At 44.2% G+C, this 17,946-nt stretch overlaps 1 protein-coding gene across 1 annotated transcript in view; it reads left to right on the top strand.

The window, feature by feature from the left end:
- LOC110524413 (eukaryotic translation initiation factor 4 gamma 2) overlaps window positions 1–17,945 on the top strand; it is a 29,061-nt gene extending 11,116 nt beyond the window's left edge. Inside the window, exons 10-21 of the mRNA XM_036979394.2 lie at window positions 116–298; window positions 833–968; window positions 1,216–1,391; window positions 1,595–1,708; window positions 12,040–12,168; window positions 12,421–12,525; window positions 12,645–12,860; window positions 12,994–13,252; window positions 13,519–13,723; window positions 14,443–14,669; window positions 14,870–14,991; window positions 16,602–17,945. Of these exons, the coding sequence (XP_036835289.2) occupies window positions 116–298; window positions 833–968; window positions 1,216–1,391; window positions 1,595–1,708; window positions 12,040–12,168; window positions 12,421–12,525; window positions 12,645–12,860; window positions 12,994–13,252; window positions 13,519–13,723; window positions 14,443–14,669; window positions 14,870–14,991; window positions 16,602–16,667 (1,938 nt within the window). The 3' untranslated portion in view covers window positions 16,668–17,945. The remainder of the gene's footprint in view (window positions 1–115; window positions 299–832; window positions 969–1,215; window positions 1,392–1,594; window positions 1,709–12,039; window positions 12,169–12,420; window positions 12,526–12,644; window positions 12,861–12,993; window positions 13,253–13,518; window positions 13,724–14,442; window positions 14,670–14,869; window positions 14,992–16,601) is intronic.
- The last annotated feature ends 1 nt before the right edge of the window (window position 17,946 follows it).

Below are 17,946 nucleotides of genomic sequence, written 5' to 3'. Positions count from 1 at the left end.
GACACCACTGTTCATCTCTCCCCCAGTTTGAAATGTATCAGTACTTTGGCCAAATACGCCCGCTGTGTGAGAAATGTGTCCATCTCCTAACACCACTGTTATCTCTGCCCTACAGTCTTTAATGGACCAGTACTTTGGCCGTATGTTATCCTTAATGAACAACAAGGAATTGCCCGCCAGGATCCGCTTCCTGCTGCAGGACACGGTAGAGCTGCGAGACAACAACTGGGTCCCCCGCAAAGCTTTCATCGACAACGGACCAAAGACCATAAACCAGATCCGTCAAGAGGCAGTGAAAGTGAGTCACTGGAATTAATGGCCTGTTCATCTCATCCTCTCTCTTTGCCGCATCCTCAAAAGGAGGAGAGACCTTGGACCTTCTCATCCAGTACAGTTGAGAAGGAGGCGAGGAAAGAGGACATGAGGAATTGAGGAAAGACCAATTGAGAACAAGCCTGTGTATATCACCATCTAAGTCAAAGTAGCATCTTTGAACCTGTGATGCCCTACCTGTGGCTTCTTAGGCCAAGCTTATTGGTACAGCAACCCTATGCTTTTTATTTTATAACTGGAGCTTCCTGACAACCCCTCCGGGTCTCTTTTTTTTTCTTCTCCAAAGCAACTCTCACTTATTACACAACAGAGAGAATGCCTTCACACATCTACTAATGGAAGCATATGATTATTCAGTAGTTGCCCAGTGTTTCTAAGAGTGATGAGTGACAGAGAATGCACATGGCTATATAACTACAACATCAAGAAGCAACAAATAGGATGTATTTTTTGTGTCTTTTTGAGCACTATTCACTGGAGTGTGTTTTTGTCTCCCCAGGATTTGGGTGTTTTCATCCCAGCGACCATGGCTCAGGGAATGAGGATGGACTTCTTCCTGGAAGGCACTTTTATGCCAAACAGGATGAAAATGGAGACTCTCGGGGGATTGGCTGACATGTTTGGACAAATGCCAGGTAGGCACGGGCGTAGGTTTGTCCATCTGCCTGTCTAGGTCTCGTCCATTAACCACTTATTGTCTGCCAGCGTGTTTGAGGGGATCATTTATCACAAAATGAGTAGTTATTTGGGATGTAACATGATTTTGTAGGTCAGTGATTCTACCCAGTCTGACTTATAAAGTCTACTTCAAACATGCTCTGTGACTGAGAAAATGTGACAGCCAGATGTAAATTCTCACTCCTCTCTAACCTGTCTCCTCAGGTGGTGGGATAGGGACGGGCCCGGGGGTCATTCAGGACAGGTTCTCTCCCACTCTGGGACGTCATCGCTCCAACCCGCTCTTCAACGTCAACGGACATAACGGCCACAACACCTCCCCCCAACCACAGTCTCCGTTTGAAATTGGAGCCAACAAGCCTTTTATCAAGTCCAACCAGGTAAATAACTGGATTTGATTTGATTCAATGCTATTTTAAATTTTTAATAACGTGAGCATTTTGGCCATATTAATGGTTTAGTAAACTTGCAGCATGTGTGTGCAACAGAGATGAGCTGTCCTTTCTTCCTGCTTGTGGAAAGGAAATGTGTCTTTTCCCGCTAGCGCCACCAATTTATGTTTCTTGTCTGGTCTGTTTTAAAGGTTCAGAATCAGCATTTCCAGAACCAGAACCACCAGAGCCAGCAACAGCAGGTCCAGTCCAACAAGGACATGCCTCCACGTTTCAGCAAGAAGGGACAACTCAACCTAGAAGAGGTACATTAACCCACTCCCCACCAGTCTGAGCGATTAGTGCTTTTTGAGATTTGTTTGACTATACAAAAAATAATAATCACAATTTTGGGTTTCGATAATAAACAAATAAAAAAACATTAACTGCGCTAATTAATACAAATCCCATGATGGTAGTGACTGCCTATGGCTGTTTATTAGTTATTCACATAAATGTAATAAAATATTTCGGTCATTGTGTATAATCTCTATAGAGCTGCTACCTATGTTGTCTGACAAAATCACAATTTTAGTATGTCTTCAAATTTAAAAAGGAATACTTTAATGAATGCTGAATACCAATACCTACCTCACGAAGCAACTGCTTTCTATTTATCCCCTTTTGATTGCGCATTCTTCTCTCTTACATAGCAGGCGTAAAAGAAACACAGAACGGACAAGTACTACATTGCACAGTTCGGGCATGATCTGATTTATCTATAAAGAAACTGCAGTGCACCTTGCAATGAGCTCACAAAACAAACAAAAAACGGAACTAAATGGAATTCAAATAATTGAACCGACCTCTGTCAATTAGTTGTTTTAAACACTGAAAAATAACCTGATAAAGTCTGCAGTGTATCACCCATTGGGCTATAAAAGAGAAGTGAAAGGATCTTCTTGTATGATCGTTAAATAGTGTTGTATGTTTCTCATTGAAATTGAGGGCTGAGCACAGTTCAGAGCGTGATGTCAGATATGTCACATCAGAATGAGTGCTTCATCCAATGTCTGACAACTGTGAGCGGCCAGCCACATCCTCTAACCAGCCATTAGCATACTCTGCTGCTTCTTTTCGTTTGTTCTTTCTGTGCATCTCCCATCAGTTTTAAGAAGTTATCTAGCCGTGATGGCGAGCATGGGTTTGCAGACCGTGATGTGGTTTCTTACATTTGTTGAATTATTGGAGCGGCACTCAGCACGAGCGAAGCGGATACGTATTTTTTCATTTCGCCGGTAAGAACAGTCAAGCCAGTCTGACTAGGCTTGGGTGCCACTGCCATACAGGAAAAACGGAGCACAGTGACAGTCATGCTTGCACCTTTACATTACTGAAAAGCTAAAGTTTCTAGCCCAAACCACCAACTAACTACCTTTCCCACCAAACATTCTGATTGGTTTCATCCTTCCAACTAAAAGTCTCGATTTGACATATCGCTTTACATTAGTATTTTGGGCCCCCAAAAAATGTAATCCAAATTTGAGCAAAGTCATGTCGGAAAAGCGACATCGAGAAGAACACGAGTGAATGCACAGCAGGAGTGAAGCCACTGTCCACAAAAGACGGTGAAGACCCAAGTAATACAAAGTCCTCAAGACAACTTATCATCAGACCATATCCTGTGATTTCTGTATCAGCAACAAATCTAGTATAGCCCATTTTTTTACACCCCTGCTGGCTTACCCCTACCATCTAGATCTGAGTGGGCCAGTTAATTTTACATATCCTGGTGCACTTATTGGCTTGCTATCTGCTTGCAACATGACATTACAACTCTTTGGTCACTTTAGTACTACTTGCCTGATTCGCCTTCATCACTGAGGTATAATAAGAACGCACCGAAACCACCAGCATGCTGTTCCTTTCTTGACGTCAAAGCCGTGTTTGAGTTTTTGATAAATATAATTAATTTCGAAAATAGTAGTTTACACTTTTCCAAAAGACAGTTTTATATGGAAAATAATCTGTCTACGTTGTCAGATTTGTGGAAATTATATTGTGCAACCTTCATTTTAACCATAAAACGTCCAGGTTTTAAACAATTAAGTTTGTAATTTTATGAAGCATCAAATCAAATGTATTTGTCACATACACATGGTTAGCAAATGCGAGTGTAGCGAAATGCTTGTGCTTCTAGTTCCGACAATGCAGTAATAACCAACAAGTAATCTAGCTAACAATTCCAAAACTACCACCTTATAGACACAAGTGTAAGGGGATAAAGAATATGTACATAAAGATATATGAATGAGTGATGGTACAGAGCGGCATAGGCAAGATACAGTAGATGGTATTGAGTACAGTATATACATATGAGATGAGTATGTAAACAAAGTGACTAGTGATACATGTATTACATAAAGATACGTATACATATGAGATGAATAATTGGTCGGTGGGGATGTCCTTGTCTTATCGCGCACCAGCGACTCCTGTGGCGGGCCGGGCGCAGTGCGCGCTAACCAAGGTTGCCAGGTGCACGGTGTAGCCTCCGACACATTGGTGCGGCTGGCTTACGGGCTGGATGCGCGCTGTGTTAAGAAGTATGTAAACATTATATTGGGTAGCATTGTTTAAAGTGTCTAGTGATATATTTGACATTTCCCATCAATTCCCATTACTATTTTTATTTATATATATTTTTTTAGCCCTTTTTCTCCCCAATTTTGTGGTATCCAATTGTTGTAGTAGCTACTATCTTGTCTCATCGCTACAACTCCCGTACGGGCTCGGGAGAGACGAAGGTTGAAAGCAATGCGTCCTCCGATACACAACCCAAGCAGCCGCTCTGCTTCTTAACACAGCGCGCATCCAGCCCGTAAGCCAGCCGCACCAATGTGTCGGAGGCTACACCGTGCACCTGGCAACCTTGGTTAGCGCGCACTGCGCCCGGCCCGCCACAGGAGTCGCTGGTGCGCGATAAGACAAGGACATCCCCACCGACCAAGCCCTCCCTAACCCGGACGACGCTAGGCCAATTGTGCGTCGCCCCACGGACGTCCCGGGCGCGAGCCTGGGCGCGAACCCAGGGACTCTGATGGCACAGCTGGCGCTGCAGTACAGCGCCCTTAACCACTGCGCCACCCGGGAGGCCCCAATTCCCATTATTAAAGTGGCTGGAGTTGAGTCAGTGTGTTGGCAGCAGCCACTCAATGTTAGTGGTGGCTGTTTAACAGTCTGATGGCCTTGAGATTGAAGCTGTTTTTCAGTCTCTCGGTCCCAGCTTTGATGCACCTGTACTGACCTCGCCTTCTGGATGATAGCGCGGTGAACAGGCAGTGGCTTGGGTGGTTGTTGTCCATGATGATCTTTATGGCCTTCCTGTGACATCGGGTGGTGTAGGTGTCCTGGAGGGCAGGTAGTTTGCCCCCGGTGATGCGTTGTGCAGACCTCACTACCCTCTGGAGAGCCTTACGGTTGTGGGCGGTGCAGTTGCCGTACCAGGCGGTGATACAGCCCGACAGGATGCTCTCAATTGTGCATCTGTAGAAGTTTGTGAGTGCTTTTGGTGACAAGCCGAATTTCTTCAGCCTCCTGAGGTTGAAGAGGCGCTGCTGCGCCTTCTTCACGATGCTGTCTGTGTGGGTGGACCAATTCAGTTTGTCTGTGATGTGTACGCCGAGGAACTTAAAACTTACTACCATCTCCAATACTGTTCCATCGATGTGGATAGGGGGGTGTTCCCTCTGCTGTTTCCTGAAGTCCACAATCATCTCCTTAGTTTTGTTGACGTTGAGTGTGAGGTTATTTTCCTGACACCACACTCCGAGGGCCCTCACCTCCTCCCTGTAGGCAGTCTCGTCGTTGTTGGTAATCAAGCCTACCACTGTTGTGTCGTCCGCAAACTTGATGATTGAGTTGGAGGCGTGCGTGGCCACGCAGTCGTGGGTGAACAGGAAGTACAGGAGAGGGCTCAGAACGCACCCTTGTGGGGCCCCAGTGTTGAGGATCAGCGGGGTGGAGATGTTGTTGCCTACCCTCACCACCTGGGGGCGGCCCGTCAGGAAGTCCAGTACCCAGTTGCACAGGGCGGGGTCGAGACCCAGGGTCTCGAGCTTGATGACGAGTTTGGAGGGTACTATGGTGTTAAATGCTGAGCTGTAGTCGATGAACAGCATTCTCACATAAGTATTCCTCTTGTCCAGATGGGTTAGGGCAGTGTGCAGTGTGGTTGAGATTGCATCGTCTGTGGACCTATTTGGGCGGTAAGCAAATTGGAGTGGGTCTAGGGTGTCAGGTAGGGTGGAGGTGATATGGTCCTTGACTAGTCTCTCAAAGCACTTCATGATGACGGAAGTGAGTGCTACGGGGCGGTAGTCATTTAGCTCAGTTACCTTAGCTTTCTTGGGAACAGGAACAATGGTGGCCCTCTTGAAGCATGTGGGAACAGCAGACTGGGATAGGGATCGATTGAATATGTCCGTAAACACACCAGCCAGCTGGTCTGCGCATGCTCTGAGGGCGCGGCTGGGGATGCCGTCTGGGCCTGCAGCCTTGCGAGGGTTAACACGTTTAAATGTTTTACTCACCTCGGCTGCAGTGAAGGAGAGTCCGCATGTTTTGGTTGCGGGCCGTGTCAGTGGCACTGTATTGTCCTCAAAGCGGGCAAAAAAGTTATTTAGTCTGCCTGGGAGCGGAAGTTAGAATAGCAATGATCCAAGGTTTTTCCAGCCCTGGTTGCGCAATCGATATGCTGATACAATTTAGGGCATCTTGTTTTCAGATTAGCCTTGTTAAAATCCCCAGCTACAATGAATACAGCCTCAGGATATATGGATTCCAGTTTGCAAAGAGTCAAATAAAGTTCGTTCAGAGCCATCGATGTGTCTGCTTGGGGGGTAATATATACGGCTGTGATTATAATCGAAGAGAATTCCCTTGGTAGATAATGCGGTCGACATTTGATTGTGAGGAATTCTAAGTCAGGTGAACAGAACGACTTGAGTTCCTGTATGTTGTTGTAACCACACCACGTCTCGTTAACCATGAAGCATACGCCCCCGCCCCTCTTCTTACCAGAAAGATGTTTGTTTCTGTCGGCGCGATGCGTGGAGAAACCAGCTGGCTGCACCGACTCCGATAGCGTCTCTCCAGTGAGCCATGTTTCCGTGAAGCAAAGAACGTTAGTCTCTGATGTCCCTCTGGAATGCTACCCTTGCTCGGATTTCATCAACCTTGTTGTCAAGAGACTGGACATTGGCGAGAAGTATGCTAGGGAGTGGTGCACGATGTGCCCGTCTCCGGAGTCTGACCAGAAGACCGCTTCGTTTCCCCCTTTTACGAAGTCGCTTTTTTGGGTCCCCGGCTGGGATCCATTCCGTTGTCCTGGGTGAAAGGCAGAACACAGGATCCGCTTTGCAAAAGTCATATTCTTGGTCGTACTGGTGGTGAGTTGACGCTGCTCTTATGTTCAGTAGTTCTTCTCGACTGTATGTAATGAAACCTAAGATAACCTGGGGTACCAATGTAAGAAATAACACGTAAAAAAACAAAAAACTGCATAGTTTCCTAGGAACGCAAAGCGAGGCGGCCATCTCTGTCGGTGCCGGAAGACATGTCTTACCTTCAAAGTAGCCTAGCCAAAATATAACCATAGAAATGTTGAGGGAATTATTTTATTAACACGTAATATGTTAAGTTTTTGTTTTAAGTATCCCTATATTTCTGTTATTACGGGGCTATCACTCAGTCAAGAGTGCGCCTGCGCAGGGAGTCTTGTTGTTGATGGACCTACCCTTGAGTGGAATGGCTACCTTGTAGTGTGTTCATATAGTATATTAAACTTTGTTCAACTGTAACCTTGTCGTTGTGTCATTTGAGTTAACATTGTAGTTATTAACCATCCTCTGCTACCAATGTGCCACCTCGCTTCGACGAGAAGAGGCCGTACGAAAGTTGGAAAAATGAACTTGGAATCTGGACTAATCTGGACGAGAAAAAACAAGCACTTGCGGTGGTATTATCGCTCGAAGGAAGAGCGAGAGATACAGCACTGGAAATATCCGTTGAGGATTTGAACAAGGATGACGGTATGGGAACTTTGATCAGAGCACTGGATTCTATATTTCTTAAAGAAGAGAAAGACTGTGCCTACGAGGCATATTCAAACTTTGACAGTGTTACGAGAGATATTTCGGTTGCAATGACTGACTACATCATTGATTTCGAACAGAGGTACAATAGGATGCGCAAGTACGACATGGTTCTCCCGGATGCAGTGTTATCTTTCAAGTTGCTAGATACTGCCTGTCTGGATGGTAGGGAGAAACAGTTGGCTTTGACTGCTTGTACTGTGCTGACTTTTGCATCAATGAAGTTGGCACCTAAAATAATTTTTGGTGAAAAAATGTCTGTCGCGCCAATAGCAGATGGAATGCAAGTGAGTGACGCAGCACATTACACTGAGCAGCAGAGAAAAGGCGCCAACAAGTCACATTCTCAAGACAACCAGAAGAGGGTGCCATTTCCCGGCACAAATCCACTGGACAAATATGGAAGATCAAAATGTGCTATTTGTCAAAGCACTTACCATTGGGTTAAGGGCTGTCCTCATAAAAATTAGTTAAACTAACAGAGGAAAATGTAAACACAGAGCAGTGTATCATTACACTGTTTTCAAATGAATCTGCTTCTGACACTGAGATTTTTATAGTTGAATCCTTAGGATCTGCTGTGATTGATACTGCATGCACACGGACAGTGTGTGGTGCAAAATGGCTTGATAGCTATGTCAATGAACTAAATATGAAAGAAGTACAAAATATGATTGACACACCAAGCAACAGAACTTTCAAATTTGGAGATGGGAGAATTGTCCATTCTACCAAGAGAGTTAAGACACCAGCAAAAATTGGTCAGACAAAGTGTCACATTGAAACAGAGGTGGTGCCTACAGATCCTTGAGAGTAGCAAAGCTACCCTCAAGAAGGCAGAGGCTGTACTAGATATAAAAATGACAAGGTAGTGATGTTTAAACAACCAGTGACTCTTGAACTTACTACCTCAGGCCACTATTGTGTAAACATTTTAGACACAGACATCACACAGAGTCCATGCAAAAATGAGATTCTGACTGACAGAGCACATGGAGATTCTGAAAGTCACAGAGAACATGAACAAAAGAAAAACACAAAGTATTGTTCAAGCTTCACAAACAGTTTGGACATGCTACAGTTGACAGACTTCAGAAGTTACTCAGCAGTTCAGGGAATAATGATGATGAGAAGTACGAAACTGGAAACAAAGTGTACTACAAACGAGTTGACTGTCAAGAGTGGAAAGGACTGGGAGTAGTCATTGGTCAAGATGGTGTGATATTTTTTGAGGTACGGAGGCATCATTGTCAGGGTGCATCACTCAAGATTGCGGAAAGTAAATGATCAACAAGATAGAGGGGCTGTTGCTGAGAATCAGTCTCCTAATGAAAATGACAGACACAGTAACAGACACAAACCTACCAGATGTCGCATCCAATGATATGGACACTGAAACTGACACAGGAAATGGAACAGAGACCTACAACCATGCCCCTGTAATACTGTTGAGTGTTCAAATGAGGAAAACATTCAACAACAACCACATGTATTAAGAGAACATGGTTGTTCCAATCTGAAAACTGGACAAACTTAAATACATGGACAGAGAAAGTGGTGTTCCACATACAGAAACCGTCATTGGACGAGCAGGAAAAGCCAAAGGAAAACACCAGAACTGGTACAACTTGTAGTACTCTGAAATAGCTGTCTAGACCTGTCACTTGTAGATCATATCAGAATTGAACCAATGGAAAATCTAGAAAAACAATGACATTCAAAATGATGATGTACTTGAAACAAAGGATGTGTCATTTGACTCAGCTAAGCTAGATGAGTGCAGTAATTGGAGGAAAAATGAAGTGTTTGAGGAAATCAAAGACTTGGCCAAAAATGTGTCTCAACAAGGTGGGTGTGTACCCTAAAATAATCCTTAACTGGAATAGTGCCTAAAGCACGTCTAGTGGCTAGAGGTTTTGAGGAGCTGGCTGCTAAAGAACTCCCAAAAGACTCACCGACATGCGCCTCAGTCACTCAGATTGCTGATGTCAGTGATCTGCCAGAAAAAATTGAAACTTAATTCCATAGACATCAAATCTGCATTTTTGTAGGGAACAGAGCTGTCAAGGGACATTCACATCCGACCTCCACCTGAAGCTAAAAGCGAAGGAACACTGTGGAAACCAAAAAAGTGTGTGTATGGACTGGCAGATGCATCACTACTGGTACAACAAAGTCAAGGCAGCAATGCTGAATACAGGTGGAAAAATGTCACAAGTGGATCCTGCAGTCTTCTATTGGCTTGATCAAGACTGCAATGTGACTGGAGTACTTGCCTGTCATGTTGATGACTTCATCTGGGGTGGCTCACAGACCTTTGCTTCAACTGTGATTCCACACCTCAAAGCTGTTTTCTAGATCGGCCGTGAGAGGCATGATCATTTTTGTTATGTTGGAATAGAGTTTATTACAGTTGATGGAAAAATACTGATGCAACAGGAGAGCTATATCAAGAATCTTCAACCCATTCACCTGGATTCTTCAAAAGCCGTACAAAGGAATTCCCCTCTGTGAAATTGAAGCTGATCAATTGAGGTCAAAGATAGGACACCTTTTATGGGTTGCTAGACCGAGTAGACCTGATGTAATGTTTGATGGTTGCAACTTGGCATCTAACACAAAACACGCCACTGTACAAACCATTCATGAGGCGAACAAAGTTGTTCGTAAACTGAAATCACAACAAGTGACTGAAGTTTCAGCATGTTGGAAAAGATGACTCTTTGAAACTAGTTGTCTTCAGTGATGCTTCGCTAGGGAACCTTACAGATGGAGGCACACGGTGGACATCTAATCGTGTTAATAGGTGAAGGAGAAAGATTCTCACCTATCTGTTGGCAGTCAAAAAGGATCAGAAGGGTTGTCCGAAGCACACTTGCTGGAGAAACCCTTGCTCTTGCGGATGGAATTGACAATGCTATCTTTCATGCAATTCTGTTCTCAGAGCTCACCACTGGTGAGACAAAACGGCACTTTCTACCTGTAGTTTGTGTCACTGACAACTACTCATTAGTTGATGCTGGGAAGTCAACCAAGTCTGTCACAGAGAAAATACTTTGTCTTGAGCTTAACAGCATCAAGGAACTTATTCAAGCCCAGAGAATCCAGCGGATTCTGTGGTCGACCACAAAGGAACAGCTTGCTGACTGTCTGACTAAAAAAGAAGCATCTGGTCTTGTGCTCCTACAGGCTCTCAGTAATGGAAAGTGGCAGCTTGAGTAATACAAATTTAAAAACTGTCACACAACCCATTTGTAATGGGGATCTTGAATAATACTTAGACATTTAATTATGTTTTATTTGTCTTTAAAGAAAAGGGGGAGATTGTTAAGTTCATGTTTTAAGTATCCCTATATTTCTGTTATTACGGGGCTATCACTCAGTCAAGAGTACGCCTGAGTCTTGTTGTTGATGGACCTAGCCATGAGTGGAATAGCTACCTTGTAGTGTGTTCATATAGTATAGTAAACTTTGTTCAACTGGAACCTTGTCATTTCGAGTTAACAAATATGCCATTGAAACCAGAATTTCTCACGTTCTACTGTTTTTTGAATCAATGTTCCTTTTATTGTCCAGCAGCCCACGGCATAATCATAGTCATATTGCAGTAGTAACCCATGCTAGTTGACCCATCTTTAGATCTCCACTTTATTTCTATGAAATATTTTCATCTGTCACATAACCGCTCGGCGTGCTGTGCACTTTTGGGAAGTGTTTTCCTGCTAATTGCATTTTGGGACATTCTCACACACAGCGCATTGTTGAGTTTATAATATTTAGAAATATAACTTTATGAACGGTTTAAGCTAAAGGGTTTGATTTGTTGCATCAGCCTCACTTGCTTTTTAAAATGTTTTTATGTGTAGTGGTCCCAGAACTGTTCCAGATTCTGTTTTGAACCGTGGACATATTTGCTTTGTTTTTATGGTCACGGACGACCGGACGCCCTTAATTTCGAGCCCTGGAGGGAATTAATTTTATTAAGCCATAAGTATTTGGTTGTAATTGTAATGTTGCACTATTTTATATGCTACATTTTTGTCTGATTCTCTATGGTAAAAAAATATAGTGATGCATTTAATTTTGTAAAGTGGTTCCTTGCATCATACAATGACATTAAAATGGTGTTAGAAGTCTCTTGATCTTTTGGACAACTAAAAAAATCTGTCCTACTTGTCCAAGGGACAAGTGGCAAAAAAAAGAGTTAATGTCAAGTCCTGCCTTTTCTATTATAAAGTAAAAAGTATGAAGTTAAATTCAATGTCTTGTATTGAGTAGAGGTGTGAATATCAGGGACACTGTTTTTGTGCAGCACATGTGCAGAACGTATAGAGAAGAACAGGCATCCTGGGGAGGGGTGGCCGGGGCAAATCCTGTGGTGTGATGATACTTCACGGTATCGTGATACTTGACATAGTATCACATTGTTATTAAAATGTTCACGTGTTTCCATTCTAACATGCTAACCATTCTGCTACCCCCCCCCCCTCCTCGTGTTGTAGATCAGCCTGAGACCAGCTCAGTCGTTCCTCCTGAATAAGAACCAGGTTCCCAAGCTGCAGCCCCAAATCCCCACCATGATCCCCCCCAGTGCCCAGCCCCCCCGCACCAACACCCCTCCATTGGGACAGGTAAGGGATCAGCAGAGCACACCCCACTTCACCTTTTAAAACCCCCAACCAGGGTTGGGGTCGATTCATTTTCAATTCTGGAAGAAAACTGACATTCAAATTCTTCCCGTTGCTGTTCAATGACGAAATTGGAATGTCAGTTAACCTCTTAAAATGGAATTGACCCCAACTCTGAATCCAACTGGGCTTTTGAGGGCTTGCCATGTTTGTTGTTCCAATGTAGTTCACCTAGTCTTCCCACTTCTCCCCCAGTCTCCACAGCTCGGCCTCAAAAGCAACCCTCCTCACATTCATGAGAAACCTCATAAGACCAGCAAGAAACCACCGCCGGCTAGGGAGGAGCTGCTGAAAATGACAGTAGGCAACAATTTAGTACCGATGTGACTGAATTCTGGTATCACGACTCTTTATCACAATGTATATTATTGGCACCGTGCAACACTAAACAAGGTTCACTTTTCACTCTCCCCCTTTAGGAGACTGTTGTAACGGAATACCTGAACAGCAAAAACATTGATGATGCTGTGAACGGTGTCAGAGAGATGAAGGCTCCCAAGCACTTCCTGCCGGAGATGCTGAGTAAGATCATTGTGGTATCGCTGGACCGGTCAGATGAGGATAAGGAGCATGCCAGCACCCTCATACACACGCTACGCACAGAAGGCCTCGTTACCGGGGATAACTTCATGCAGGTATGTGTCTCTTCCACGCAATATTTTTGACATTCATGTCAAATACTTTTGATGCGCTTGGTAAAGCTTTGTTTTCATCTCACTAATGTCTTTGTCCTAACTTTGTCTCTCTCCCTACATCCTCGCTTCCAAGGCTTTCCTCAATGTGCTTGACCAGTGCCCTAAGATCGAGGTGGACGTGCCGCTTGTGAAATCCTACCTAGCCCAGTTTGCAGCCCTGGCCCTCATATCTGAGCTGGTGAGCGTGTCTGAGCTGGCCCACCCTCTGGAGAATGGAACCCACTTCCCCCTCTTCCTGCTCTGTCTGCAGCAGACTGCCAAGCTCACGGACAAGGAGTGGCTCACTGACCTCTTCCAACAGAGCAAGGTCAACATGCAAAAGATGCTACCCGGTAGGTTGACAACCCTCTTTCTCCACATACTCCCTCTAAAGGTGCTTTAGTGACTGAAATGGAAGGATTTCACTGTGATTTTAAATTTGTCATGTGATGACATCTCATAATCATTAGACTAAAGGCACTTGATATCACGGATGACCAACGAAAGAGACTAATGATTACAATATCTGAACAGTATCAGCAGAGACTGCAGCACATTCATCTTCCATGACAGTGATGCTATGGCTAATCTGACCTGTCTGTCCGTTCTGGTCCTCCAGAGATTGACCAGAACAAGGACCGCATGTTGGAGATCCTGGAGGGTAAGGGCCTGAGCTTCCTGTTCCCCCTGTTGAAGCTTGAGAAGGACCTGCTGCTGCAGATCAAGGCAGACCCCTCACCGCAGGCCATCTACAAGTGGATCAAAGACAACATCTCCCCCAAGCTCCACACCGACAAGGGTTTTGTCAACATCCTCATGACCAGGTAGGTACTGAACCTCCATGATGGAGACTACTTTTTGTTTAAAAAAAATTGTCACTCCTTTTTCTCCAATTTTGTGATATCCAGTTGGTATTTAGTCTTGTCCCATTGCTGCAACTCCCATACGGTTTTGGGAGAGGCGAAGGTCGAGAGCAATGCTTCTTGACACTCTGCTTGCTTAAACTGTAAGCCAGCCGTACCAATGTGTCGGAGGAAACACCGTACAGCTGGTGAGCCGAAATCAGTGTGCAATCGCCCTTCCGCCACGAGTCGCTAGAGCGCTATGGGACAAGAACATTACTGCTGGCCAAACCCTTCCCTAACCCAGACGACGCTGGGCCAATTGTGCGCCGCCTCATGGGTCTCCCGGTCTCGGTCGGCTGCTTCACAGCCCGGGGTCGTCCATGGATCTGTAGCGATGCAGTGCCTGAGACCGTTGCGCCACTCCGGAGGCCCGGAGACTACGTTTGAAATCTTATTTAGACTGCTTATGGTTGAATAAAGGTATTCATTCAAGGCTTGAGACCAATATGACAGTGGAGTCTAAACTGTACTTGTCACAATACAGAATTGCCCTTTCAGTCTATTTTTGCACAATATTTCATGCACACTGTGGTGGGTAAAGACACAAACTAATGGAATGTGTAAAATACACTTTTGGGAGCATTCATTAGTGTATCCATTTTACCATGCTCTTACTGTTGCTTCCCCTCTCCTCCCAGTTTCTTGCAGTACATCTCAGGGGAGCTGTGTTGTGTGGAGGAGGAGGAGGGCAGTGGTGGAGAGGAGCAGGCGGTGGGGCCCTCCAAAGAGCAGCTGGACCAAGAGAAGCAGCTGCTGCTGGCCTTCAAACCCGTCATGCAGAAGTTCCTACACGACCAACCCCAGCTGCAGGTCTCAGCCCTGTACGCCCTGCAGGTGCACTGCCATGCCAGCCACTTTCCCAGAGGTAGTTTACTGCCCCACTACACTTGCCAGGCTGTCATTGAAACTAATATTTTGGTGGAAACCTATTCACTTTTGCTTTAGTTGTCAGTGATCAAGATTTGAATTTATTTGATCGTTTTTGGACATGCGAGTAGGATATTCTTCTGTCGACTTCATTGCAACTGTGTCTCTGCTGCTGCGTGTTGTGTGTGTTTATTTCAGGTATGCTGCTGCGCTACTATGTCCACTTCTACGATATGGAGATCATTGAAGAAGAAGCCTTCCTTGCATGGAAAGAAGATATTACCCAAGAATTCCCTGGAAAGGGAAAAGCTTTATTCCAGGTATTTTTTGTTGAGAAATCTGTCAGTTGACCAACTGGTAGCTTATAAATCACATTTTATTTGTCACATACACATGGTTAGCATATGTTAATGCGAGTGTAGCGAAATGCTTGTGCTTCTAGTTCCGACAATACAGTAATAACCAACGAGTAATCTAACCTAACAATTCCACAACTACTACCTTATACACAAGTGTAAAGGGATAAAGAATATGTACATAAAGATATATGAATGAGTGATGGTACAGAACGGCATAGGCAAGATACAGTAGATGGTATCGAGTACAGTATATCCATATGAGATGAGTAATGTAGGGTATGTAAACATAAAAGTGGCATAGTTTAAAGTGGCTAGTGATACATGTATCACATAAAGATGGAAAGATGCAGTAGATTATATAGAGTACAGTATATACATATGAGATGAGTAATGTAGGGTATGTAAACATTATATTAAGTGGCATTGTTTAAAGTGGCTAGTGATACATTTTTTTACATCAATTCCCATTATTAAAGTGGCTGGAGTTGAGTCAGTATGTTGGCAGCTGCCACTCAATGTTAGTGGTGGCTGTTTAACAGTCTGATGGCCTTGAGATAGAAGCTGTTTTTCAGTCTCTCGGGCCCTGATTTGATGCACCTGTACTGACATCGCCTTCTGAATGATAGCAGGGTGAACAGGCAGTGGCTGTTGTCCTTGATGATCTTTATGGCCTTCCTGTAACATTGGGTGGTGTAGGTATCCTGGAGGGCAGGTAGTTTGCCCCCGGTGATGCGTTGTGCAGACCTCACTACCCTCTGGAGAGCCTTACGGTTTTGGGCGGAGCAGTTGCCGTACCAGGCGGTGATACAGTCCGACAGGATGCTCTCGATTGTGCATCTGTAGAAGTTTGTGAGTGCTTTTGGTGACAAGCCGAATTTCTTCAGCCTCCTGAGGTTGAAGAGGCACTGCTGCACCTTCTTCACAACGCTGTCTGTGTGGGTAGACCAATTCAGTTTGTCCGTGATGTGTACGCCGAGGAACTTAACACTTACTACCCTCTCCACTACTGTCCCGTCGATGTAGATAGGGGGGGTGCTACCTTTGCTGTCCGCAAACTTGATGATTGAGTTGGAGGCGTGCATGGCCACGCAGTCGTGGTTGAACAGGGAGTACAGAACGCACCCTTGTGGGGCCCCAGTTTTGAGGATCAGCGGGGTGGAGATGTTGTTACCTACTCTCACCACCTGGGGGCAGCCCGTCAGGAAGTCCAGTAGCCAGTTGCACAGGGCGGGGTCGAGACCCAGGGTCTCGAGCTTGACGACGAGTTGAGGGTACTATGGTGTTAAATGCTGAGCTGTAGTCGATTATACACTTAAACATGTGTACCCAGTCCTTTATTCTTTTGTGAGTAAATCATGACAATTGTGCTTGCAACCACAACAGGGTTACGCTCAGTATGTGGAAAGCATTTGGAAACTGAGTGAAACAGGGAGGTAGCCTCCTACCCGAACTTGTTCAATAACAACACATATTTCTGCTTAACATTCTGCCCTATTTAACATGACCCTGTATAACACTCTCCCCTGGTTAGGTCAACCAGTTGCTAACCCTCTACCTCTCTCCCCTGTTAGGTCAACCAGTGGCTAACCTGGCTGGAAACAGCTGAGGAAGAAGAGTCAGAAGAAGAGGCTGACTGAGAAACAAACCAGAACTGTCAGGCACCATAGAGTAGAGAAACATACCTTGACATACAGTACAGCTATCTATCTATTACCACCCTAATCTCCCCTTTAACTAACCACTGCTAGAGACTGCTTATGTCCTGCAATAATTAGCCAAGCATGTTATCATGGCATAGTAGATAACCATCGAGCTCTGTATAGGCACTGAAGCCTTTCACCTTTATTTTAATGGTTGATTTGTTTTGGGTCCCTGTCCCGTTTCTGCATTATGAATTTAATGTAGCCTATGGACTGTCTCAAACCACATCTGTAATTTTCTTGTTTTGCTCCTACTGTAACCACAGAGTTAGTTTTGCCACAATAACTGACTGACAAGTATTGCATTAACACTATTTGATATGATTTGTTATCCCCTTTAAAGAAAATGTTTATTTGACACCTGTTTAGGGTCTTTTCCCTAAAGGGCATGCAAAATATGTCCAATCTAGAGAGTAAGTCCATGGTCTTAGTCAACTGAATCTTGCCTAAAATCTTTGTTTTAAACCAAAGATCTCTTCGAATGCCCTGTTGCTGATAAAGGAGCATGTTGCATTTTGTTTATGGAAATTCTATTCTTCCCACGCAAGGCTGTAGTGGTTGCAATACTCATTCTTTAATTGTTACATAAACTGTAAGTTAATCATTGGTGTGCTGCCGTAACGTTTCAAAAGTTGCCTTTGTTTTTACCTCTTAGATGGGCTTTGTGTTTCATGTTGGGATACAGAATATCCTTTTTGTTTTTAGAGAAATGCCTATACAAGAAAGCCCAGCCCAATGCAGAAATGTTGATATAAATATCCTGGCCTACTAACACAATACAACCCCTGTATTGGACTTCCAATGAAGCTCGATCTGGTTTACTAGTGTGAACGTCTAAGAACGTAACAAAAGTCACCTTTTTTTAAATTAATTGGATAACTTCTTACCTCCGCATCCCTTTTGCCTGTAAAGTTTGTCAAAGGTGGGGGTATAGGAATATATTTTCCCCAGCATATTGAGTTTATACCGATATGTTTAAGTGAATTTTATACTGTCTTTTAATTGGCGAATAAAAAAAAGCTTACCATACTGAACTTAAATCTTAATGAAGTCATGAAATAAAATCTTCACTTTGCCCAACAAGATTAGCCAATGTGCTCACAAACCATGTGTATGTAGAAAGCAATGGATTTTGATCATGTTGTATTCAAGTGATGAGTATTGTGCACTGATATTGCTTAACCGTCAATAAAGTCCAATACTTGAGCACTGACAC

This window comes from Oncorhynchus mykiss, chromosome 1 (assembly GCF_057628025.1).
Source record: "Oncorhynchus mykiss isolate SJ-2025 chromosome 1, ASM5762802v1, whole genome shotgun sequence".
Lineage (NCBI taxonomy): Eukaryota > Metazoa > Chordata > Actinopteri > Salmoniformes > Salmonidae > Oncorhynchus > Oncorhynchus mykiss.
The sequence above is the reverse complement of the archived record's forward strand: the minus strand, read 5'-3'. Positions and strand labels throughout refer to the sequence as shown.